This window comes from Plecotus auritus (genome assembly GCF_963455305.1).
Source record: "Plecotus auritus genome assembly, chromosome: 3".
NCBI lineage: Eukaryota > Metazoa > Chordata > Mammalia > Chiroptera > Vespertilionidae > Plecotus > Plecotus auritus.
In genome coordinates, this window is record NC_137772.1 from 176,397,371 (window position 1) to 176,422,449 (window position 25,079).

General features: G+C 41.6%; 1 protein-coding gene and 1 pseudogene across 2 annotated transcripts in view; one reads left to right on the forward strand and one right to left on the reverse strand.

Moving 5' to 3' along the window:
• Positions 1 to 25,079, forward strand: part of LIMA1 (LIM domain and actin binding 1) — a 92,579-nt gene that overhangs the window by 30,016 nt on the left and 37,484 nt on the right. Inside the window, exons 2-3 of the mRNA XM_080659243.1 lie at positions 332 to 473; positions 15,837 to 15,882. Of these exons, the coding sequence (XP_080515369.1) occupies positions 355 to 473; positions 15,837 to 15,882 (165 nt within the window). The 5' untranslated portion in view covers positions 332 to 354. The remainder of the gene's footprint in view (positions 1 to 331; positions 474 to 15,836; positions 15,883 to 25,079) is intronic.
• Positions 9,907 to 10,782, reverse strand: LOC308243325 (large ribosomal subunit protein uL30m-like; annotated as a pseudogene). The gene is made up of 2 exons: positions 10,684 to 10,782; positions 9,907 to 10,436 (listed from the first exon to the last, which is right to left on the reverse strand). The product of its transcript is annotated as a large ribosomal subunit protein uL30m-like (transcript).

Consider the following 25,079-nt stretch of genomic DNA (forward strand, 5'->3'; position numbering starts at 1 on the left):
AGAGTGGAACATTTCACTCCAAATGTGACTTTGGAACAGACTTAAGTTCAGGAAAAGGCCAATCGATGTTTGCACAGTAGGGTCAGTCATAAAATGATGGAACTGGAAAAGACCTTTGAGATCATCTGGTCAAACCTTCTCATTTTACAGGAAACTACAACCCAAAGACATTGAATCATTTGACCAAGGTTATGGTTTTTGAGAGAACTGGTAGAAGATTGTGGTCTGCTGGTCTAAGACTCTCTGCTCACTCTCAACATAACACTGCCAGTGCTTGGATGCTGGAGAAATCTCTTCTATGTCTCATATTCTGATTTCCTTTATTTAATAGGTATTTCAGTATCTGCAGACAAGATGGAATCAACTCCATTTAATCGACGGCAGTGGACTTCACTATCATTGAGGGTAACGGCAAAAGAACTTTCTCTTGTCAATAAGAACAAGTCATCGGCTATTGTAGAAATATTCTCCAAGTAAGTGCTGATTCTGGTCCAAAAGGACCATCTGTCTTGAGCAAACATTACCACCTGTCAGGGAAATCAGTAAAGGAAGTACATGGTATCAAATGGCTTTATTGAGCTCCTTTTGTATTTTTTTTAAATATATTTTATTGATTTTTTACAGAGAGGAAGGGAGAGGGATAGAGAGTTAGAAACATCGATGAGAGAGAAATATTGATCAGCTGCCTCCTGCACGCCCCCCACTGGGGATGTGCCCGCAACCAAGGTACATGCCCTTGACCGGAATCGAACCCAGGACCCTTCAGTCCGCAGGCCGACGCTCTATCCACTGAGCCAAACCGGTTTCGGCACTCCTTTTGTATTTTAAGCACTATATAGGCACTGTGGAGAAGGTGGATGACTATAATAATCGGGAGACACATTTTATCTTTGAATTTTTGTTTAGTTGGGGAAAGAAAAAGTTACAAATTCAAAAGATAATTATAAAACACATAATTACCAAGCAAAATATCACAAGTCCCAAATAAGTAGGAATAAGACCTAGATACAGAGTAAGAGAGAGAGTGACCATCATGGACAGAGGCTAGTCACAAAGGCTTCCTGGTTGAGATGAGTTTTAAAGCAAGTTTTGATTTAGTTGAAGAGACTGGAATGTAAGGTGCACTCTCTACCTGCATTGTCCACTATAGTAGCTACTACATATATGACTATTTTAATTAAAATTAAATAATATTTAAAATTCAATTCATCAGCTGCACTGGCCACATTTCATTACATGTAGCTGGTGGCTGCCATATTGGACATCACAGAAACATTTCATCATTGCATGAAGTTCTGTTGAACATTGCAAACTATGTAGGCAAACTGTTGGCCACTGGCTGCATTTTAGTAAATAAAGATTTACTGGAACACAGCCATGTCCATTTGTGTACTGTCTATGGTTACTTTCATCTACAACAGCAGAGTTGCAGCAGAGACCATATGGCCCTCAAAGTCTAAAATATATACTATCTGACCCTTGAAGAAAAAGTTTGCTGACTTCTACTCTGGACCATGAGTTCTTTGATTTGAGGGTCCCTTTCCTGCTTATTTTGAAATTTTTTCTTTTTTTAAAATATATTTTTATTAATTTCAGAGAAGAAGGGAGAGGGAGAGAGAGATAGAAACATCAGTGATGAGAGAGAATCATTGATTGGCTGCCTCCTGCATGCCCCCTACTGGGGATCAAGCCCACAACCCGGGACCCCTCAGTCCGCAGGCCAACACTCTACCCACTGAGCCAAACTAGCTAGGGCACCTGCTTATTTTGTATCTCCATTGTATAGCATGTTGACTTGAACATAGTAGACACTCAACAAATATTGAAGAAATACTATCTATATATATAAAAAGGCAGTGACCGTGACAACCGGAACAACCATTCGACTGGTCACCATGCTGTGCTAGCATAGATGCATAGACACAGGTAAAGTCTATGAGTGAACTAAGAATGAACAAGACAAATGCTTGCCTTCATGGAACTTGCACTGTAAGAAGGTTAGGTCAGGGATGAGAATTCAAAATTGCCACCAGCACAGACCTGAGGTGCTGCTTCTCAGAGTGGTCAGAGATACACCAGTAGCGGACTGGGGGTATGACTGAAGGGCTGGTGCTGACATGAAGGCGGGGCCATTCTGGATTTCCCAGAGGAGCCAATGGCTGCCTAGGAGGTGTGTGCCGTGCCAGCACAGCCAAGGTTTCAGCAAGTCTGAGGGAGGGCGGCGAAGGATGTAGAAAAGACAGACAAAGAGAATAAACTGGGTCTAGGTGGATCTTCCTGTGCCTGGCTGAGGCCACAGAGAAAAGATCCAGACAGCAAGCTGAGCCTTTATTTTATAGCTAGAGGTAAACAAGGTAGTGGTCACCATAGTTACAATGTTCTTGTGAGTTTCACTTGTTTTGGCAGCACTTGCTGCATCTCCCACAGCCCATTAACTACTCAGATAAGATCTAGGGGTGAGTTATAAGGTCAAGTTTAATTATGCTAAGAGGGCTGTGCCCTCTAAGCTGGGACTTGTTTGTGGCTTTCCCAACAGGTCAGTCTGAGGCTTAACCCTATAGCCACTCCCTACAGAGGTGGAGCTTTTGACGCTGACTGGCATAGAAACCGACCAATCAGAACCAAATCTGGGTGAACTGCGAGGAGCCAATCAATGGCTGCCTAGGAGGCAGAGCTTTTGACGCTGACTGGCATAGAAACTGACCAATTAGAACCAAACCTGGGTGAACTGCGAGGAGCCAATGGCTGCCTAGGAGGCAGAGCTTTTGACGCTGACTAGCATAGAAACCAACCAATCAGAACCTAATCTGGGTGAACTGTGAAGGCAGAACCTAAGGTGGGGGCTGAGGAGGGGTTTTAAGGGCAACAGCTGTTTGGTGTAAGGTGTAAGAAAGTGGTTCAATTTTTTAATAACCAGTTTGGCAGTATAGTGCATATGGCTGGCTATCAGTCCAGATATAAGGGTTATGTATTTTTGTCTGCCAAGAGCATCTCCTCCTGCTGAAAAAGGCTCCCCACCCCCATTTAAGCAATCCTATCCTATATAATCTATCTATACTAATAAAAGGGTAATATGCTAATTAGACCGGGTCGACCAGCCATCTTCCGAACGTCTGACTTCCTTCTGGACAAAGCCATGGTGGTGGGGGCCGAGGCAGAGGCAGTTCGGGGCAATCAGGCCGGCAGGGGAGAGCAGTTAGGGGTGAGATCAGGCTGGCAGGGGGTTAGGGGCAACCTGGCTGGCAGGGGAGGGCAGTTGGGGGTGAACTGGCCTGCAGGGGAGGGCAGTTGGGGGTAAAATCAGGCCGGCATGGGAGGGCAGTTGGGGGTGACCAGGCTGGCAGGGGAGGGCAGTTGGGGGCATTAGGAAGGCAGGAAGGTGAGTGGTTAGGAGCCATTGGTCCTGGATTGTGAGAGGGATGTCCGACTGCTGGTTTAGGCCCGATCCGCAGGCATCCCTGCAGGATCGGGCCTAAACCGTCAGACAGACATCCCCTGAGGGGTCCTGGATTGGAGAGGTTGCAGGCCGAGCTGAGGGACACCCCTCCCCCCTTGCACGAATTTCGTGCACTGGGCCTCTAGTCTATATATATATATAAAAGCCTAAGTGTCCGAAACCGGTTTGGCTCAGTGGATAGAGCGTCGGCCTGCGGACTGAAGGGTCCTGGGTTCGATTCCGGTCAAGGGCATGTACCTTGGTTGCGGGCACATCCCCAGTGGGAGGTGTGCAGGAGGCAGCTGATTGATGTTTCTCTCTCATCAATGTTTCTAGCTCTCTATCCCTCTCCCTTCCTCTCTGTAAAATATCAATAAAATATATTTAAAAAAATAAATAAATAAATAAAAGCCTAAGCGACCGTTCAACTGGTAGCTATGATGTGCACTGACCACCAGGGAGCAGACGCTCAATGCACAGGCATGGAAACATGGAACAGACTGATGAATCTCAGAGGGAAGAGCGGAGGGGGTAGGGGAGAGGGCCGGAAGACATTAACCAAAGATTTAATATGCATACTAGAGGCCCTGTGCACTGGTGTGGTCCTTCGGCTTGGCCTGCGGGGATTGGGCTGAAACTGGCAGTCTGACATCCCCCGAGGGGTCCTGGATTATGAGAGGGTGCAGGCCAGCCGAGGGACCAGGCCTCTAGTGTGTAAATAATAAACCATGATGGCAAATACATTGACTTTGCTCAATAAAGATGCCACAGTGGGGAGGAGCTTAGGGAAGATGGTAGTTTTACCTCACTAGTAGTTTAATTGATAGGTAGCTACAATGCATTTAAGAAAAGGATGGTAAACATTTGAAGAAAGTAATTCTGGGAGCTATGTCTAGGATATAATTAAATACCAATAAGAGGTTCTGTAATCTACAGTATCACCTTTTCTTCAATAACAAATCCATCAAGCACCTGCTGTGTGGAAAACACTGCCCTTTCAAACTGTTGACCTTGGTTATTGCTTAAGGTGAAGTGAAGGTTGCATGAGACCTCCTAGCCCTTTTACCTTCTACATTGTGCATTTTATATTGCTGTAATTTTTGTCACACATGTATTATTCTTATATTTAAAAAAAGAAAATTAATGAAGCTATTTCAGACAAAAAGGATTAAGATCTGAAGGCTATTAGGACTTAATCCCTGACCTCAAGGAACTTAATGGTATGTTTAGTATAGTTTATATACAGGGTATCCCCCAAAAATGTATACACACTTAACAGCTGATAGCTCAATTGATGTTTCTTTCTTTTCAGATTTAACCCATTGGAAGTAAAAATTATTCAAAGTGTGTATACATTTTGGGGGCACACCCTGAATAAAGAAGTCCCCAAACTTCTGCATCTTAAGGATCACATGGGGTACCAGTTATCTATGCTGCATGAAAAAAAAATCTTCAAAGTTTAGTGGCTTAAAATAATGAGAGCATTTATTTTGCTTATAAATCTCTAATTTGGGCAGAGCTTGCCTCTGCTCCTCTCAGCATCAGCCAGGGTGGCTCAAAAACTGGTGACCATAATTTTACCTAAAGGCTCACTCAACTCACAAGTGAGGAGGTCGAAGCTGGTAGGCATCTGGGCTCTCAGCTGAGGCCCTGTTTGGAACACCATGTGGCTGCTTGGCTTGGTTGGCTGCATTCAAAGGGCAAACATCCAGACACAGAGGGAGTGAGGGAACAAAGGAGGAAGGGAGTCAGGGTGAGAGGATGTATTGCCTTTTATGACCTAGCCTCAGAAGTTACACACTTTTGTCACATTCTCTTCATTAGAAGCGAGTCACGAAAGCTGGCTCATATTCAGAGGAAGGGAAGTTTGACTCTACTTTTATTTGTTTTAATCCTCACCCAATGATATTTTTTCCATTGATTTTCTTAGAGAGAGTGGAGGGGAAGGAGGAAGGGGGAGAGAGAGAGAGAAACATCGATATGAGAGAAGCACATCAATTGGCTGTCTCCCGCACATGCTGGGGATGGAGCCAGCAGTAGAGATATGTGCCCTTGACCAGGAATCGAACCAGAGATCCTTCAGTCTGCAGGTCAATTCTCTAACCATTGAGCAACTGGCCAGGGCTGACTACTTTTTTTTTTTTTTAATTTTTATTAAGGTATTATATGTGTACATATCTTACCATTGCCCCCCCCCCCCCCCCACTCACATATATGTCCTCACCCCTGCTGACTACTTTTTAATGGGTGGCATTTCAAAGGTTGTTTTGGATATGTTTTTGTTTGTTTGTTTTTTTCATGATAAAGCTTTTTGTTCAAACATTTTTTTATTATTGTTTAAAGTATTACATATGTCTCCTTTTCCCCCTGATTGATTCCTCCCTGGCCACTCCCACCCCCCAGGACAAGCCCCCACTGCTCCAGTGTCTGTGTCCCTTGGTTATGCTAATATGCATGCATACAAGTCCTTTAGTTGATCTCTTACCCTCCCTCCTCCCCTGCCTTCTCTCTGAGGTTGGACGGTCTGTTCAGTGTTTCTCTATCTCTGGATCTATTTTTGTCCATCAGTTTATGTTGTTCATTATATCCCATATATGAGTGAGATCATGTGATATTTATTTCTCCGACTGGCTTATTTCACTAAGCATAATGCTCTCCAGGTCCATCCATGCTGTTGCAAATGGTAAAAGTTCCTTCTTTTTTAGAGCAGTGTAGTATTCCATTGTGTAGATACACCACAGTTTTTTAATCTACTCATCTGCTGATGGACACTTAGGCTGTTTCCAAATCTTAGCTATTATAAATTGTGCTGCTATGAACATAGGGGTGCATACATCCTTTCTGATTGGTGTTTCTGAATTCTTGGGATATATTCCTAGAAGTGGGATTACTGGGTGAAACGGGAGTTCCATTTTTAACTTTTTGAGGAAACTCCATACTGTTTTCCACAGTAGCTGCACCAGTCTGCATTCCCACCAGCAGTGCACGAGAGTTTCTTTTTTTCCACATCCTCGCCAGCACTAGTCGTTTGTTGATTTGTTGGATATGTTTTAAAACCATCCTATATGGCTTCCCTGTCTCCTTCCTCCCCCTAAAGATTCTGATTCAGTATGTCTGGGATGGAGCCCAGGAGTGTTTTTAACAAGTATCCCAGGTGATTTTTACCTCTAAGGAAATTTAGGAAGCACTGGTAGTGGAAGAGAGGGATTTGTGAACTTGAACATAAAGCAGAATGATAGACTGGCCAGCATAGCTCAGTGGTTGAGCGTCAACCTATGAACCAGGAGGTCAAGGGCATATGCCTGGGTTATGGGCTCGATCCCCAGTGTGGAGCGTGCAGGAGGCAGCTAATCAATGATCCTCTCTCATTATTGATGTTTCTATCTCTTTCTTTCCCTTCCTCTCTGAAATCAATATAAATATATTTTTAAAAAATAAAGCAGAATGATAGGTTCATACAAAGGACTGTAGAAAGCAGAACATGAATAAAGGAAATAGGAAAGCAAGCCATCTGGCATGGGGAATAAATACAAAGGGGAGAAGGGACTGGAAGGCGATAAACAGTGGAAACAATTGAAGGTTTTCATGCAGGGAGAATATCATGATCAGACTTGTATTTTAGAAAGATGCTTCTGGCAAAGGTGTAAAAAGTATACTGGAAAGGGAGAGATTGATAGCACGGAGACAAGTCATGAGGGTCTCTTGAGAACCAAAGTGAAAGATATTAAGGGTGGGGGGCAGCAGGGATGGAAAGGAAGGGAAGGATTTGAGACAGTGTTGAGATGTGATTAATGGAACTTGGAAACTCCCTGTTCTGTAGAGAAACTTCTCCGCATTCTTACCCTTTTCACCCTCTCTAGCCCCATCTCTCTTCAACTGAACTTGGCTTTTCCTTGACATGCATTCTGTCTCTGAGTAGTGTCTGCCTGCTCTTTCTGCACATGCTTCCCTGAAATATTCTGGCGCCAGGAGTCAGGGGTGCTACTCCCCTACATCTCCACTACTGTTTCCCATCTCTTGTATTTTGTGCCTTTTTCTGAAGTTCTAACCCTGTGCTTTTAGACTCACAGCTATCTATACTATAATCCTCTTATCCTCCCATTTGTTGCATTGGGGGGTCAGCCTCAGGGTCAAGCTCCTTGCCTTCACTGGGGACACTAGCTTCCAGATTCATTCTCTTCTCAATGTTTCTCAGTAGGGGTGCTATTAGCATTTTAGATGAGGCAGGTCTTCTTTATGCAGGATGTTCATCATTTTTGCTTTCCTTCAAATGCTGGTAGCACCCTGTGACATTGTGACAACCAAAAAAAGAAAAAAGGGGTGGAGGAGAAACCCCAATAAGATTCCCACACTTTTCCAAATGTCCCGTGGGGCCAGTAGTGCCTCCAGTAAAGAATCACTGGTCTGCCCTAGCTGGTTTGGCTCAGTGGATAGAACATCATCCTGCGGACTAAATGGACCCAGGTTCGATTCCAGTCAAGGGCACATGCCTTGGTTGCGGGCTTGATCCCCATTGGTGTGTGTGGGGGGGACGTGCAGGAGGCAACCAATCAATGATTCTCTCTCATCATTGATGTTTTTATCTCTCTTTCCCTCTCCCTTCCTCTCTGAAATCAATAAAGATATATTTTTTTAAAAAATCACTGGTCTACATAAATGATCTGACTGATATTCTGGACTCACAATTTCTTGATCTCCCCTACTTCTTCAACCTGCACCTTGTCTCTTGTGCCCCTGTATCTAAGCCCAACCCCATCATCACCCAGACTCTATCTCTGAAATGTTATATTTGGAAAGCCTACTCCCTGATTAGAGCCTCCTGTGCTTCCATATGTTATTCCCACTGATCCTGCTCTTTGGTCACACCAGGACACCCAGGCTGTGGATGTCGGTCCCCTTCCTGGCTTCACTTCCTTCCCTGCCTGACTTGGTCAGTCATGTCAGTGAAACTCTCACACTTTCCTCACTTCCCTTCTCACTTCTTTACCTTGTCCTTGTCCAGCTCAGTCAATTCTCAAGATAGAGGGTTTGAGTCTAGCAGTAGCACTGATGAGAGTTAGGAAGTTGGAAAAAGCTGTTCATCTTAGGGGCTTTCTTCATTTTGCAGTGAGAAAGTGCAAAGGGATCTTAGTGATCGTTGTAGCATAGTAGTTTGTCTTTTCTCCAGGAAGGTTATAAGGGCAAATGGCAGTTATGCAAAACTGTAAATCCCAAACTCATTAATTAGAATTAATGTGCCCAGTACTCTTGATAGAAATAGAGACTACTTCTAACCCTAACAAAAACCCCATGAGGGAGGGTCATTATTCCTGTTTTATAGTTGAGAAAACTGAGGTGTAGAAAGTAACCAGCCCATATTAGTATTTTGTTTCTGCCTGTTATTTTTCTTCTGATGCTTATATCCTAACTATTGAACTGGCTTTGAAGGATGAATAGAATTTTATTTGGTTGGTTGGGAAGATAGTGGTGACATGGCCGAGGAAGGGGTAACAGGAAGTAAGGCACAGAAGTAGGATAGGGCACGATGTGAAAATCAGATATCTGCCTGGATTTCTTCTCCAGGTTTCTTACTAAGTGGAGACATATTGCTGATATTCCTTAAGGCTGTTAGGGTTCACTCACTGTAGGCTCCCAAAGCAGATTGCAGGACTGTGTTCTACAAGGCATATATGAATGTCTACTTCCAACACCTAGTGACCTGATTTTCTCTTATTTTTTGAAACACTCTCTAGTATGGAGTTTGGAATTAGTAAATCCTATACAAGCCTACTCAAGAGACTGTAGGAACACATAGGAGATTTCTGATCAGAAATTAATATAAAATTTGGAGGAAACTTAATCTGGCAGACGTTCATAGAGTTAGCTGGGCTTTGCATTTTTTTGTGTCAGTGAAAATGACTAGCATTTAAAATATATTTTAATGAGAACACTTTCTCACTCTGTAAATAAAAACTCATATCTGAATATTTTATTTCATTATTTTTTTTTAAATATATTTTATTGATATTTTACAGAGAGGAAGGGAAAGGGATAGAGAGCTAGAAACATCGATGAGAGAGGAACATCGATCAGCTGCCTCCTGCACACCCCCCACTGGGGATGTGCCCGCAACCAAGGTACATGCCCTTGACCGGAATCGAACCCGGGACCCTTCAGTCCGCAGGCCAACGCTCTATCCACTGAGCCAAACCGGTTTCGGCTTATTTCATTATTTTTTAATCCTTACCGAGGATATGTTTTTATTGATTTTAGGGAGAGAGAAAGGGTAGGAGAGAGAGAAACATCGATGTGAAAGAGACACATTGATCCATTGCCTCCTGTGTGCACCCCGGACCAGGGATCAAACCCACAACCTAGGTATGTGCCCTGACGGGGAATCAAACCCACAACATTTTTGCCATTCAGGATGACGCTTCTACCAACGGAGCCACCCACCCAGAGCAAATCTGAAACTGCTCTGGCATGAGGACTTAATAGCTCCCTGGGCTACAGGGTTTTTGACATGACACCACTAATTCCCCAGTGCTCTTGAGGAACGTGTGAGTCATGTCCTCCTTTGTTGGAAGTCCTTGTGACAGCCTTCAGGGGCTTGCTTCTTGTCAAATGTTCAACCACTTTCAGTTTTGGGTTCACTAAGGAATATTCTTGTGAATTTAAGGAGTATGTGCTTTTTCTAATTCAAGCATCTTTAATACATATTTTCCCTAACATGGACATCTTTTTGTACTTTTTATGCTGTTAACAATATGCAGTTTATGAGGGTGCTGTGGATCCCCACCATATTTTTCATGAATTCCAGGTGAGGGCTAAAACACCATATTTTTCATGAATTCCAGGTGAGGGCTAATTCCAAGTCTGGAATTCTTGACTTGGTAAATTTGTGATGAATCCAGTCCATACAAACAAGGGATTCCACGCCTTTTGTCATAGTATGTTATCTCCCTGGGGGCCTGTGAACTATTGAGCGCAAAATCCCAGCCAGGCGTGTGGTGACTGTTCTCTGTAGAAGCCATCGACAGGAAGTTGAGCAGAGGAAAGGCCGCTGGGTTTTTCTAATTGTTAACAATGCATTTACATGTATATGTATATAAGAGTAATTTTTCTAGCATCAGAGCTTGTCTCATGAGTACTTTATAGCTCCAGAGTTTTCTTTTACTAAACTTCTCTACTGTGTAAATAACTGAATTTGAGGTAAGGAAGGGCCTATTGATGGGTCCATTTGAATGGCTAGCTTGGATTTCACTTACCATTGACTTCAACAGAACATAATCCTTTGCTTGATTAAAATTTGACTCTTTTGGTGGAATTTTGTTTCTTTGCAGAAGGTTCCTGTTTGACTCATACATTTTTAGAATTAAAGGGAATCTAGTTCAGTAGTTTTCAAACTCTCTTAATGGAGTTCTTCAGAGGAATCTCAGGGGACAATTCTGAGAAAATGGGAAGATCTAAAGGGCTGAGCCTGAGCCCTTTCACCATAGTTGTCCTGCTTTGATCCCTTTTATATGTTAGGTTCTAAATAAGATGTCATTTGAACAGAGTATTCTGCAGCGAAAAGAGTTTAAAAACTACTGATCTGGCTAACCTTCATCCCATTCCTCTGACAGAATATGAACTTGATGTCCAGCAACTACGACTGAAGATCACACCCTACATAGTGGCAGAACACAGCACACATATTCCTCCCCCTCCATGGTGCCTTCCCCCATGTCACAACTCTTCCCACTCTTGTTACCTACTCCATAGTCCCAAGGAAGAACAGGGTTTATATTTAGTTTTCTTCTTCAGTAAGAAGAGAAAAAAAATTGACCCTTAGATCTTCCTGGTTAACCTCTTTGCTTCTTTGTAATATTTTAGTGGTGAAATTGTTCCAGGAGAAAAGACATTGACTAAAACTTGGGAGTTTCCATTTTCCCTTTTTGGCTCAGTGTTCCCTTTGCTCTATTTGAGGGCTTATAAGTAAGAGTCATGGCTCAGGAACTTTGTTTTCTGGCCTTAGAAAAGTTTGAGACACTGTTATTACTCCCCAGATAATTTTAGCATCCTCCATCAGCTGCCTGCCTCACAGCTGAGCATTAATGAGCAGTTGCAAAATTAAATTCAGCATGTGAAGAAGAAAAGACTGAAGGGCAAAAAAAAAAAAAAATCTGGGCAGGGAAGAGGGATGATATTTTAATCATAGAAATCTCATTGCAAATATTTCCTCCTCAACTTTAAATCTTCAGAATGCCTCAGCCCCTTCCTCAAATCAATAACCTTCATATTTTGTGTCAGAATAATGCTAATTGCTCTAAATGCCTTTGAGGAAAGTCTGAGGCCAGAATCCTGGTTTAACACCAAATTCAAAAGAATTACGCCTTAGCATCTCTTAGCATTCTGTAAAAGTAGCAAGAACCCGGCTTGGAAGAAAGCAGTGATGTAGAACCTGTCTCCTTTGAATCTACTATTTTGCAAGTACTTAATTACAAATAAAAGGTGGGGATATTTGGTTGGGAGTTTCAAAACAATTCAAGACAGCCATCAGTATATATAGATGCTTCAGTGCTAAAAGGTCTGGACTGAAGATGAAAATTAATTTGATCTTCTTTCTTTAAATCTGTGTTACTGTTAAGACAGTAAAGGGAGCCAAAACTGGTTTGGCTCAGTGGATAGAGCGTCGGCCTGTGGATTGAAGGGTCCCGGGTTCGATTCCGGTCAAGGGCATGTACCTTGGTTGCGGGCACATCCCCAGTGGGAGGTGTGCAGGAGGCAGCTGATCGATGTTTCTCTCTCATCGATGTTTCTAGCTCTCTATCCCTCTCCCTTCCTCTCTGTGAAATATCAATAAAATATATTAAAAAAAAAAAAAAGACAGTAAAGGGAACTTCTGAACTTATTTACCCAACTACCCACAGTGTAAATATTTTGCCTTGGAGAACAATTGACTAAGAATAAATCCATTTACTGATTGGCTCTGGCTTTCATATATTGTATTATTGCTCTAATATACTGAAGATGATTACCAAGTGTTGTGGAAACACAAGTTCAAGGCAAGTTCTAAGTGCCTTTTTAGCTATAATCCACTGTGTTTCTGCAGTGGCATTTTTAGGTACTCTCTCGGACATATATGTATTAACACAAGTTGGGAGGGAGGGATATATGTACAAGGACATTCACCAAAGCACTATTTACAATGGCAGAAAATTAGAAGCAATCCAAATGCCTATTAAAAGGAGTATGGTTAAATTAATTATACTGTATTGGTAATGGAAGAAGATTGCCAGGGTAACCAAGGGCTTCTGTGTTGCTAAATCGAGATGTTTGTTAGCCTTTGTCTTGCATGACTTCTCACCACTTCTTCCTTCCCACATTTTTTTCTTCTCTTGACCTCACTGGCAGTTTCCTGGTTTTCCTCCTACCTCTCTGCCTGGTCCTTGCCATTGTCTCTTATCACCTCTTCTTCCTCTTCTGACTGCTAATGTTAGGGTCTCCAGGACTGAGTTCTGGGCCTTTTCTTGCACTACACACACTTTGTAGGTGATATCATATACTCCTGTGCTTTAATAATATCCATGGGCAGACAAGTCCTAAATTTATAGTATTAGCTCAGATTTCCTTCTGAGCTCTAGACACATGTATCTAATTACTGCCACCATCAAATGGATGTTTTCGTTAACATGACTAACACTGACCTCTTGATCTTCCCTATCCGCAAATTCACTCCTCCTTCAGAATTCCCCATTCCAGTAAAGTAAATAGTACTTCCATTGACCCAGCTGCCAGAAATCTGGGGATCACTTTGACTTCTTTTTCCCCTACCTCTCATCACCAATCTTGTTGATTCTATCTCTGAAATATGTTTCAATTCTATTCACTTTTCTTTATCTCCAATGCCACCACCCTGGGCCAAACCAGCATCATCTCTCGCTAATGCCACCTCCATTCTCAGCCCCCTCCAGTCCATTCTCCACATAGTATCCAAAGAGCTCTGTTAAAAACATGAATTGGATCAATGACCATTCGTTGTACCTAGGATTTTTTAAAGTTTTTTCCCCCACTGATTGATTTTAGAGAGAGGAAAGGAGTGAGGAAGAGAGAGAGAGAGAGAGAGAGAGAGAGAGAGAGAGAGAGAGAGATCAATTTGTTGTTCCACTCATTTATGCATTCATTGGTTGTTTCTTGTATATGCTCTGACCAGAGATCGAATCCACAACCTTGGCATATCGGGATGACGTTCTAAACAACTGAGGTACCCGGCTAGGATTAAGTTAAAAACTCTTACAAAGACCCTGCTTCCAAGCGTCATCCCCTTTCTCAGTGCACTTCAGCAACACTGGGGGGTCTTTGTGTGCCTATACACGAAACGCTTTCTTGCCTTGGGGCCTTTGCGTGTGCTATTTTTCTGTGTCTGGAATGTGTTTCTTGCCTCATTGTGCCTGGCTAATTCCTTCTGGTCAAACTTCAGATCTCAGGCTAGAGGTCATTTCCTCAACGAGGTTTTCCTTCACACACACACACACACACACACACACACACACACACACACACACACACACACTGACCACCCCTGCCCTTTCAGTTTGTTCCCTTTGTTAGGTTACTTAATAATACTCTTCTTCTTTGAAGGATTTATCACTGTGTATGTGTGGTATGTGTATATGCTTATATATGTGTAAATATACATGTTTTTATATATATACTTGTGTGCTTATGTGTTTAATATCTAAACTGTAAGCTGTTTGAGAGCAGGAACTATGTCTCCTTTGGCTATTTATTTCACTACTTTTTCTCTAGTGCTTAGAACATACTTCTTAAATGAAAACTTCAGCTGTTCTAAAGTGGAGAAAGGGAGATGCAGAATAGTATGTACAATATTATCCCATGTTTGTTATTATTTTAAAATTTGTATGTTTTAGGTATTAATCCCTTATCAGATATATGACTTGCAAATACTTTCTTCTACTCCACAGGTTGCCTTTTCACTCTTTGCAAAGCTTGATAGTGTCCTTTGATGCACAGATTTTGTTAAGACTAATTTATCTGTATTTTCTTCTGTAGCCTGTGCTTTTGGTATCATTCTGAGAAATTGCCTAATCCAATGCCATGAAGCTTTGCCCCTATTTTTTTGACGACTTTTATAGTTTTAGTTCTTACACTTAGGCTTTTAATCCATTTTGACTTGATACTTGTATGTGGTATAAAGTAAGGGTCCAACTTCATTTTTTTTTTTGCATGTGGTTATACAGTTTTCCCAGCATCACTTATTGAAAAGTCTGTCCTTTTCTCATTATATGGTCTTGGCACCCTTGTTGAAAATCCTTTGACTATATATGTGAGGGTTTATTTCTGGGCTCTCTATTTGATTCCATTGATCTATATGTCTGTCTTTTTTTTTGTTTGTTTCTTATTCTTTTCTTTTTTTTTTTAATCCTCACCTGAGAAATGTTTAGAGAGAGAAAAGGAGAGTGGGAAGGAGAGGTAAGGCAGGAGGGAGGGGGAGAGAGAGAGAGAGAGATGAGAAACATTGATTGGTTGCCTTCTATACATGCCCTGAATGGGAATCAAATTGGTAACCTTTCCATACACAGGATGATGTTCAACTAACTGAGCCACACTAATTGGGCTATATGTTTATATTTTCTTTTTTTTTAAATATATTTTATTGATTTTTTACAGAGAGGAAGGGAGAGGGATAGAGAGTTAGAAACATCGATGAGAGAGAAACATCGATCAGCTGCCTCCTGCACACTCCCCACCGGGTATGTGCCCGCAACCAAGGTACATGCCCTTTACTAGAATCGAACCTGGGACCCTTGAGTCCGCAGGCTGACACTCTATCCACTGAGCCAAACCGGTTAGGGAGGTCATTTTCTTATTAATTTGTAAGAGTTCTTTGTATTCTAGTGAAATTAGCCATTTTGTGTAATACAAGTTGCAAATATCTTTCCAGCTTGTTGCTTAACTTGTACATCCTAGCATTAATGCAATGCCGTATCCTTTGACTAATCCCAAGGCAGTTTTACACACGTGATCTCATTCAGTCTCCCTGCAACCCTGAAAGTAGTATATAAAATCATTTTCTAGATAAGAAAACTGAGGCTTAGAGAGGTTAAGTGACTTGCCACACATCATAGTTAATAAGTGAAGAGACTGGGACTAACACCCCAGACTTTGCGGGTACTTTCTGCTCTACCCAGTTGTTTCCCAGCATTTGGCCTCATCAACTTGGATATGTTGTATCAGAGCAGTTGACAGGAACAGCAGGAAGTGAGGGCTACTCTGATTCTCTGCTTCTTCTGATAGAGTTGTTAAAGACAGTTGCTGTCAGACATAGCTTTGAAAAAGTCATTTTCTTAAAGATTGAAATAGTAAAAGTAAAAGTTTAACTTGAGGACATTCTCTTTTTTTCTCCCCTTCTCTGAAGGTACCAGAAAGCTGCTGAAGAAGCAAATGCGGAAAAGAGGAGAAATGTAAGTACTCAGAAGGCCCGGGGCATGTGAGGCCTCAGGAGCAGAGCCTGTGTGGCCCAGCCACCTGCAGCCTCTGTGGGGCTTGGGCTCCATGTCAGCTGAGCCAGGCACTTGTGCCAGCTGGTCTGAATTGTGAGCCATTTGCTCAGGAGAACTTGGCTTAGGTGGAGGGAATCATTTTTTCACAGATGTACTCCTTTTGAACCACTTTTTCTTTCCTGAATTGAGTGAAAGACAGAAGGCCAAGTGCTTTGCCTGAGGTTACTAAAATGGCTAATTCTGCTCAAATTAGGATACAGGGCTTCCTAGGCCGCAAATCAAACACCCAGAATTTCTGTATCTCTGCATTTAAGTGGCAGCAGCTATGCAGCTATTGTCCTCCTCTGGGTTCATTTGAAACAAACTTCTTGACCCAGTCTAGTTAGCGAGTTTCTTAGCTGCAGGATCCATCAAAGGCTTAAGCCTCAGACCAAGCTCTGCTCGTACCCATTCTCTGCTCTCCCTGCCAGCTAACTTTCCAGCTGGGCTGTATGGTGTATTTCTTTTGAAATTTTACTCATTTAATCTTATTGCAGGGGTCGGGGGCGGGGGGGAATTTCATGTATTTGGACAAGAATTCTTTAATTTGGCTGGCATTATGAAAATATCCTCCTGGCAGTTTTGAGTACCTAACCTATTTAAATTAGTATATAACATGCCCCTGTCAATTTGTTCTCTCTAAAGGGGGGGAGGATGCTAAATGGGTCCTTAGCTTAATTTTCCTGTAATTCAAAAATTGGCCCTAGCTGGTTTGGCTCAATGGATAGAGCGTCAGTCTGCAGACTGAAAGGTCCCAGGTTTGATTCCAGCCAAGGGCACATGCCTGGGTTGTGGGCTCAATCCCCAGTAGGGGGCGTGCAAGAGGCAGCCAATCAATAATTCTCTCACATCATTGATGTTTCTCTCTCTTCCTCTCCCTCTCCCTTCCTCTCTGAAATCAATAAAGTAAAAAAAATAAAAATTGGATCTCCTCAGGTGCATTGTAAGAAAAAGTTACCATCATTTCACTTAGATGCTAGTTTTTTAAAAATCTTTTTATTTATTTATTTATTTATTTATTGTTTTATTGTTTTATTGTTTTATTGTTTTATTGTTTTATTGATTTCAGAGAGTAAGGGAGAGGGAGAGAGAGATGGAAACATCAATGATGAGAGAGAATCATCAATCAGCTCCCTCCTGCAGGCCCCCACTAGGTGCCCAGCTCCCAACCAGGAATCCAACTGTGACCTGCTGGTTCCTAGGTTGATGCTCAACCAATGAGCCACACCAGCTGGGCTCAAATGCTGGTTTCTTTTCTTTATTCCTTCTCTCCCCCTTGCCTGCTATTTCCCCCCATTCTCTGTCCTTCCTTCTTCCCTTTTACTATTCATTTAGCAAATATTCAAAGAGCACCTACTATGAGCCAAGCCCTGTTTTAGGCATTCATACAGACTACCTCCCTGCCACCATGGGGTTTAATTTACATTCTAGTGAGAGACAGACAAATAAAGATATTGTGTCCGTTGATGATTAGAACTATGAAACACATGTAGCAGCTAAGAGAGATAGAGTGTAGAGAGGTCAAGGAAAGGTTCTGATAAGGAGACATTTGAACAGAAATCTGAAGATGTGAGCCAGGAGAAGAATGATTCAGGCAAAAGATAAAAGCACATGCAAATGCTCTGAGGCAGAAACCTTCTTCGTATACTTGGGTAATAGGGAAAGCAAGGCAATGTAGGGCCATTGTGAGGACCTAGACTTTCTTTTTCTTTAAAAATAATATTTTTATTTATTTCAGATAGGAAGGAAGAGGGAGAGAGGTACCAGAACATCAATGATGAGAGAATCATTGATTGGCTTCCTCCTGCATGCTCCACACTGGGTATCGAGCCCACAACCCAGGCATGTACCCTGATGGGGAATCAAACTGTGGCCTCCTGGTTCATACGTTGACGCTCAGCCACTGACCCACACAGGCCTGGCTGAGGATTTAGACTTTAACCCTGATGGAGTGTTTGTATGCAAAGGAGTGATGTGATCTGGTTTAAATTTTAAAAAGAGGAGAGACTAGAGCTACAATGGCAGAAGTATGGAAACAAATTATAAGACAACTAGAGGCCTGGTGCATGAAATTCGTGCACGGGTAGGGTCCCTAAGCCTGGCCGGCGATCAGGGCCGAAAAGGGCCTTCCAGCTGCCAGCCGGGGCCTTTCTTTATTCCGAGCTGCCCCCTGGTGGTCAGCACACATCATAGCAAGCGATCGAACTCCTGGTCTCCTGGTCAAACTCCCAAAGGGACACTTTGCATATAAGCCTTTTATATATATAGACTAGAGGCCCGGTGCACAAAATTCGTGCATGGGTAGGGTCCCTAGGCCTGGCTGGCGATCAGGGCCCATCTGTGGGGTGACTGGTGGGGCAATTGGGGGGCCCCGACTGGCACTTGCCTTGGCTGGCCTGGCACTGCCCACTCACCGGCCCCGCCCCCCACCGCTGCCAGTTACCTCAGCAATTGGGGGGCTCCCCGCCGGCACCCACTTGGCTGGCCTGGGGCCTGCGGGCTGGGGGCAGCTCCTGCATTGAGCGTCTGCACCCTGGTGGTCAATGTGCATCATAGCAACCAGTCGTTTCGCTGGTCATTCTGCCGTTCGATCGATTTGCATATTAGGCTTTTATTATATAGGATTGTAGTGATTTAGGAAAGATATGGCAATGGATTGGACTGGAGTAGTAGCCACATAGGTGATGAGAAGTGGTCAGGATTTATACCGAAGGTAAAGAGAAAAAGAAGAATCAAGAGTGGCAACAATGTTTTTGGACCAAACACCTGGGAAAATGTCATTAATTGCAATGAGGAAGACCATAGTAAAAGCAGGTTTAGAGTAGGAGAAATATTAGAAGCTCAGCTTTGGACTTATTAAATATAAAAATTTTTAGTAAGATATCTCAATGGAGATGTCAAATAGGAACTTGGATGTACAAATTTAGAATTGGAAGAGATCTGGGCTGGAGATGAGAAGAGATATATATCAACATGTCAGTGGTATTTAAAGATGCATGGAATGCATGAGATTACCTAGGGAGGGAGTGTAGCTAGAGGGAAGTTCTGAGGACTGAGCTGAAAGGTACCTTGGTGTTTAATGGTTGGAGAGATGAGGAGGAACCAGCAAAGGAATCTGAAGGAGAGCAACTGGTGAAATAGCAGTGAAACAAGAGAATGTCAGGAGTCAAGTGAATAAAGTGTTTCTAAAAGGAGAGTTCTCAACAGAGTTAAACACACAGGCTGACAATTGATAGTTGGATTTGGCAACATGAAGATCATTGGTCATCATGTGCTGTTTGGGAGTGGGATAAAGGCCTGATTGGACTAGGATCAACAGAAGTTGACACCACAAGTGTAAAAAAACAATTATGGAGCATAAATTTATGGAGGAATAAGATGTGCTTCCTGCCTTCATGGGACTGTTCAGAGTTTTGAAAATAGAATTTATAATCCCAGTGTGATAAGTACCATATTAAAGAAATACTCAAAGTGCTGTGTTTTAATTTAGGAAAGATTTATAACCTGGGCTATGCCATGTCAAGGAATGCTTCCCAGAAGTGGTGCCTGCTTGAGCCCAAAGGACAAATAGGAATTAGCTTTAAAAGTAGGGTAAAGGAGTGGCAGAGGAAGCAGCATGTACAACGTGGAGGTATAAGAGAACAGGCATCTTTGACAGTTGAAAACATAATTGTCACATTCACCAAGATAGAGAATTCGGGGGGAAAAAACACAGATTAGTCCAGGCCAGTGTGGCTCAGTTGGCTGAGCATCATCCTGTACACCGAAAGGTCGCTGGTTCAATACCTCATCAGGGCACATGCCCAGGTTGTGGGTTCAATCCCTGTCAGGGTGCATGCAGGAGGCAACCAATTGATATTTCTCTCACACATCAATGTTTCTCTCTCTCTTACTCCCTCTCCTTTCCTCTCTATCTAAAGTCAATAAAAATATATATTGTTTAAAAAGAGTAAAAAAAAAAGGGGGGGGGGATATTAAAGTGTAAGGAATGAAGGGAAGAGAAGGGAGACTTCAGCTTTAGATAAGGATGAGTGTAAGGTGCCTGTAGCATTTCCAGGAGAATTAATAGGTAAGGAGAGATATCTGGCTAGACTTACAGGTTATGAGTTATCAACAGATAGCAGGGGGCTGAAACCAGATCATCTATAGAGAATATGTACAGTGAGCAAAGAAGAGGACATAAGACAGAGCCTCAAGGGACCCCACCATAGAAGAGAGGAACAGGGGAAGAGAAAACTATAAAGAAAATTGAGAAGTGGTCAGAAAAAATGGGAAGAAATCTAGGAAATGGGGGTATTGCATACACCATGGAAGGAAGTAATTTTCAAAGCTGGGAGTAATCAGTAATCTAAAATGCTGTAGAGAGATCAAATAAAATAAAGCAGAAGTGTCCATTGCACTTGACAATTGAGGTAAAAGAATGTGAACAAGTAATTAAAGAAGAAACAATAAACATGAACAATGCTTAGCCTCACTAATAATCAAAGAAATTTAAATTAAACTATTCATGAACTATAAATTGTAATGTAAATAGCTGGCAGACTTTCAAATGGATAATATTCAGTATGTGATGAAGTATGAACTCATACACTGTTAGTGAGAAGTCAGGCAATACCTATTAAAATATTAAATATATTTCATACTCATTGATCCAGCATTTCTACTTCCAGAAATTATCACCAAAAAAAAAAAAAAATCACAAGAAAAAGAAAATAAACTTAAAAGATACATATTGCAGGATTTTTATAATACTGAAAACTTTGAAATAATTCAGATATTCTCAAAGGAATGATAAATTATGGTACATACATTCAGTAGTATATTGTGTTGTATATTATAATATATATAGTATTATACTATATGGGTAAGATTTCATGTACTGACATGGACAGATATCAAAAGTACATTAAATGATTAAAGCAAGGTACAGAACAGTAAGTATAGTATGATTTTATAAAATAAATATAGTTTATAAAAATAAGGGGGAAATTGAGAGCATATACACCAAAATGTTGGCAGTGTATATCTTGGATGGGAGGGATGGGGGTGTCAAATAGGGAAAATTATAGCATATATTCAAGACATGTATGTATATATTCCTATATTGATTTGTGACTTTTTACTCCCAATAAGTTTTTTTATTACTTTTGTAATTGATAAAAATAAAATAACAAGATGGAAATTTTTAAGAGGTAATTTGTGATCTTGATTAGTGCTACTTCAGAAATATTTTGGTAGTAGAATTAGAGTGAATGGAAAGGGATCAAGTGGAAATAGCAGCTACAAGACATTTAACTCTGAAATGCAAGAGAAGCAATAACTAGAGAAAGACATAAAGTTGAGGGAGGGTTGCTATATTTTCTAAACAAACTTGTTATTTTGAAATAATAATGAGCCTACAGTAGAGTTACTAAGATAGTACAGAGAGTTCCTATATACCTCCACCCACCTAGCTTCCCCTAATGGTAACATCTTACATAACTATGGTACATTTATCAAAAATTAAGAAATTAACATTGGTGCAACACTATTAACTACAGACTTATTAGAGCTTACCAGTTTTTCCACTAATGACAGAGGGTTGTTTTTAAGATCCACTAGACTTGTAATAAGTCTGAACTGTCTCCTGAAGAACAAGAAGTGTCCATATAAATTTATAGAAGTGACTGACCAGGTGAAAGAATACTTAAAACATTCTACCATGGAAAGCAAGTTAGAGAAACATTAGGGAACAAGTAAGTAAATTTGTTCCTTTAGCAGATAGTGAGATAACCTAACTTTCCAAAAAGTTACTCCTCGTTTTCTCTTCCTCTCCCACCTATTCCTAGGACCCAGAAACACAGACCGTTAATACCACCACCAGTTATATTTCCAGGTTCCCTTCAAGCATGGAATATGCCAGTTCCTGAAATCTGTGCTGCCTGGGCACTCACCTCCAAAATGACTGGCTGTCACTTTTCTGAGCAGCTCTCAGCCTAGGAATTTCTTCCCTTCCTTGGAGGCTGTACATCCAGGTAGTCCATGTTTCTAATTCCACTGCTGTGTCCTACCAAACAGCCTCCTGCTTTTTTAAAAACATATTGTGTTGATTTCAAAGAATAAGGGAGAGAGACGGATGATAGAAACATCAATGATGAGAGAGAATCATTGATAAGCTGCCTCTTGCATCCTCCCCCCGCCCCCCCGCAAGGATCAAGCATGCAACACAGGCATGTGCCCTAACTGGGAATCAAACTGTAACCTCCTGGTTCATAGGTTGATACTCAACCACTGAGCCATGCGGGCGGGCCTGCTTTTAATATGAACATTCCCATGTCGATTTCAACATTAAAGCTCATTCGACTCAGCCTCTTCATTTTACAGGTGAGATAACTGAGACCCAAAGAGAGAAAGGGACTTATTCAGGGTCATACATCTCAGAGTGACAGAGCGAGGGCTCACCCTAATTCCAAGTCAGATGCTCCTGCAGAAAGGACACTGTGTTGGATCTCCTTGGTGTTCCTGATCTGGATTCAGGCAGCCAATTATGGTCTAGAGGCAGATCTGCCAAGATTCTCAGCCTTGCTGGGTAGAATGAACAGTGTGCTAGATGTCACTTGGAAAAGAGAGGCTATGTAGCAACCAAGGGCCCTTGAAAACTTGCAGCATTCTTGACTTCCCACTGCCTTAATCTAAGAAAATAGTTGGGAAAAAGTTAAAACCTTGATACAAATGACATCAACTAGGATCTTACCTTATTTTGTGTCCCCACACTTACAGTGTAGAACAGTAGAGACTATAGAGAAAGGAGAAAGAACAGTAAGAGACTTTAACTCAAGTTCAGGATTTGGGAGATGACTGGGTTCTGTGGATGATCGCCATTGTGAGATAGGGCTTAAGGGGTAGAGGGGATCATCCATCTAATAATAATTACGACTTACTGGGTGCCTATTTATGTCAAATGCTACATTACATGCTTAATATATCCTCATTTATTCTCCACAGTAGCCCTGGATGGTAGTTTCCAGAAATTAAGAAACTTGCCCAAGGTCACTTGGTTGGGTGGAGCTGTGTTATACAAGTAATACATATTTATTGTAGGAAATAAAGATAAAGAGAAGAAAATATAAGTGACCCATAATCCATTATCCAATGATAACCCAGACTATCTCAGTCCAATACTCTATTCACTGTGCTGACCAACCTGCTTTTAGCTGTCCTTTTTGTTCTGTACTTTCTTGCATCTCTTTCTTCCCCAGAAAGACTGTAGGCTCTGCTCCTTCCCCATTTGTGCTTCCCCTGGGTCCTAAAGACCTGAACACCTGGCATGAACTGGAAGTGCTGCCAGGAATGACTTAAGGGTGTGGGGCCTTTAATGCTGTCAGACCACACAGCCCTGCCCTTCCCCTTTTTGTCTCCACTCCAGCACTTTTGAACTTGTATCCTTAAGTGCTCCTTTTAATAAAAGAGCACATTTGCTCCTCCTCAAAATGCCCCATAGGGATGTTCTCCACCCAGGCCCTTGTTTGGGACACTGCTGGTATTCTATCACACATCCCTCTCTTCTCAGTCACCACGAGTAAAGTAGAAATGACAATTTTCAAGCTGCTTCCAGTAACATCAAAATTATTTCATATTCTGTAGAAGCTTTTTTTGTGATATGAAGATGTCTAATTTTATTTTTATATTCATTTTGTTGCACAATGAGTACATATTTATTATAAAAAGAAAATACAAATGCCCATAATCCATGATTCAAGGGCAACCCATTAATTTCTTGATGTTTTTTCTTCTAGAATACTTTTCTGTGCTTAGATTTATAAAAATACATGTGTATTACAAAATGGAATCATGCTGTCTCATAATTTGCCTTTTTCCACTCAAAAGCATCTTTCCATGTTAATAAATATACATCGATCACATGATTTGTCTCTGAGAAAGGTAGTGTCCAGTTACCGAGGCAGAATGCCACTTTGATTCTCAGGGCTCCTGTCTGGGCAGGGCAAGGGCAAGGCAGGTAAAGTTGGAGACCAAGATGACTCATCCATTGTGTGGCAGGAGGTACACAGAGCCAAGAGTGCCGCTGGCAGTTAAGGTAGCACCAGCTTCCAGAGCTGGGTTTTTTTATGTGCTTTTTTTTTTTTTTAATTCTCTCTTTCCCAACAAGAAAACTTTTCATGCTGCTTATATCTCTGATCCATACGTTTTCCCCCAGTGAATCTTGTCAGCTAAGTTTTAACACTAAAATCAAGCAGTTGTTCTGTAACTTTTTAAAAAACCTTTATTAAAAGTATTACATATGTCCCCTTTTCCCCTACTGACCCCGTTGCGCGCCCCCCCCCCCCACAAGCCTCCCCCTCAGGCTGTCCTGTAACTTGTTTTCAAGCCTTGTAGCTACTTGATGAAGTGGCTCTCAGCGTGTGTTCAGAAGAGGAATAGGGAATCTTAATTCCCAATATAGCTGCTAATCCTGTTTAATTCCCCCGGAAGTCGTTCACTACTAGGTGGTTTGCCTTTTCTTTCTCAATTGAAAGATGGGTGAGTCACAGACTACAGGAATGGAGGGCAAGAAGGGAGTATTGGAATTTGTGGTTTGTTGGGAAGGTGGTGCTGCTCTGTTTAGGAGTACTTTCAGAATATGCAATGCTGAATTTTATTTAAACAAACATGTTTCCTCTGTTATTGTGGAACAACATTGACAGTTTCCAGGTTGTTTTCTATCTGTCTTACATTTTGAAATTAATTCCATTTTGACCCAGGTGAAAGTGAGCTCTTCTGAGATATTTAAATATCTGTCCTTCAATCAAGAGAGTGGGTGTCGGTGCTTTCATATGAAGCCTGGATATTTCTCAGCCAAAGAATCTCTAAAATAGTGACTTTTCTGATAACTGAAAATTACACATGGACAAACATGTAGAGAAGAGCAGAAAAGAATTAGATTTTTACGTAAAATTTGACTGTTTCTATGCATGTAAATTGTCAGATATAATGAAATATTGTTTATGCAAATACATGTAAAAGCCTGGTGACTTCTTTAAATTTCTACAAATAGTAGCAATCCTTGATGCTACTCTCCACAATTAATGTATTCTGTAGTTTCAGCTATATTGCCTTTTTGTTTTTAAAATAATCAAAAAAAG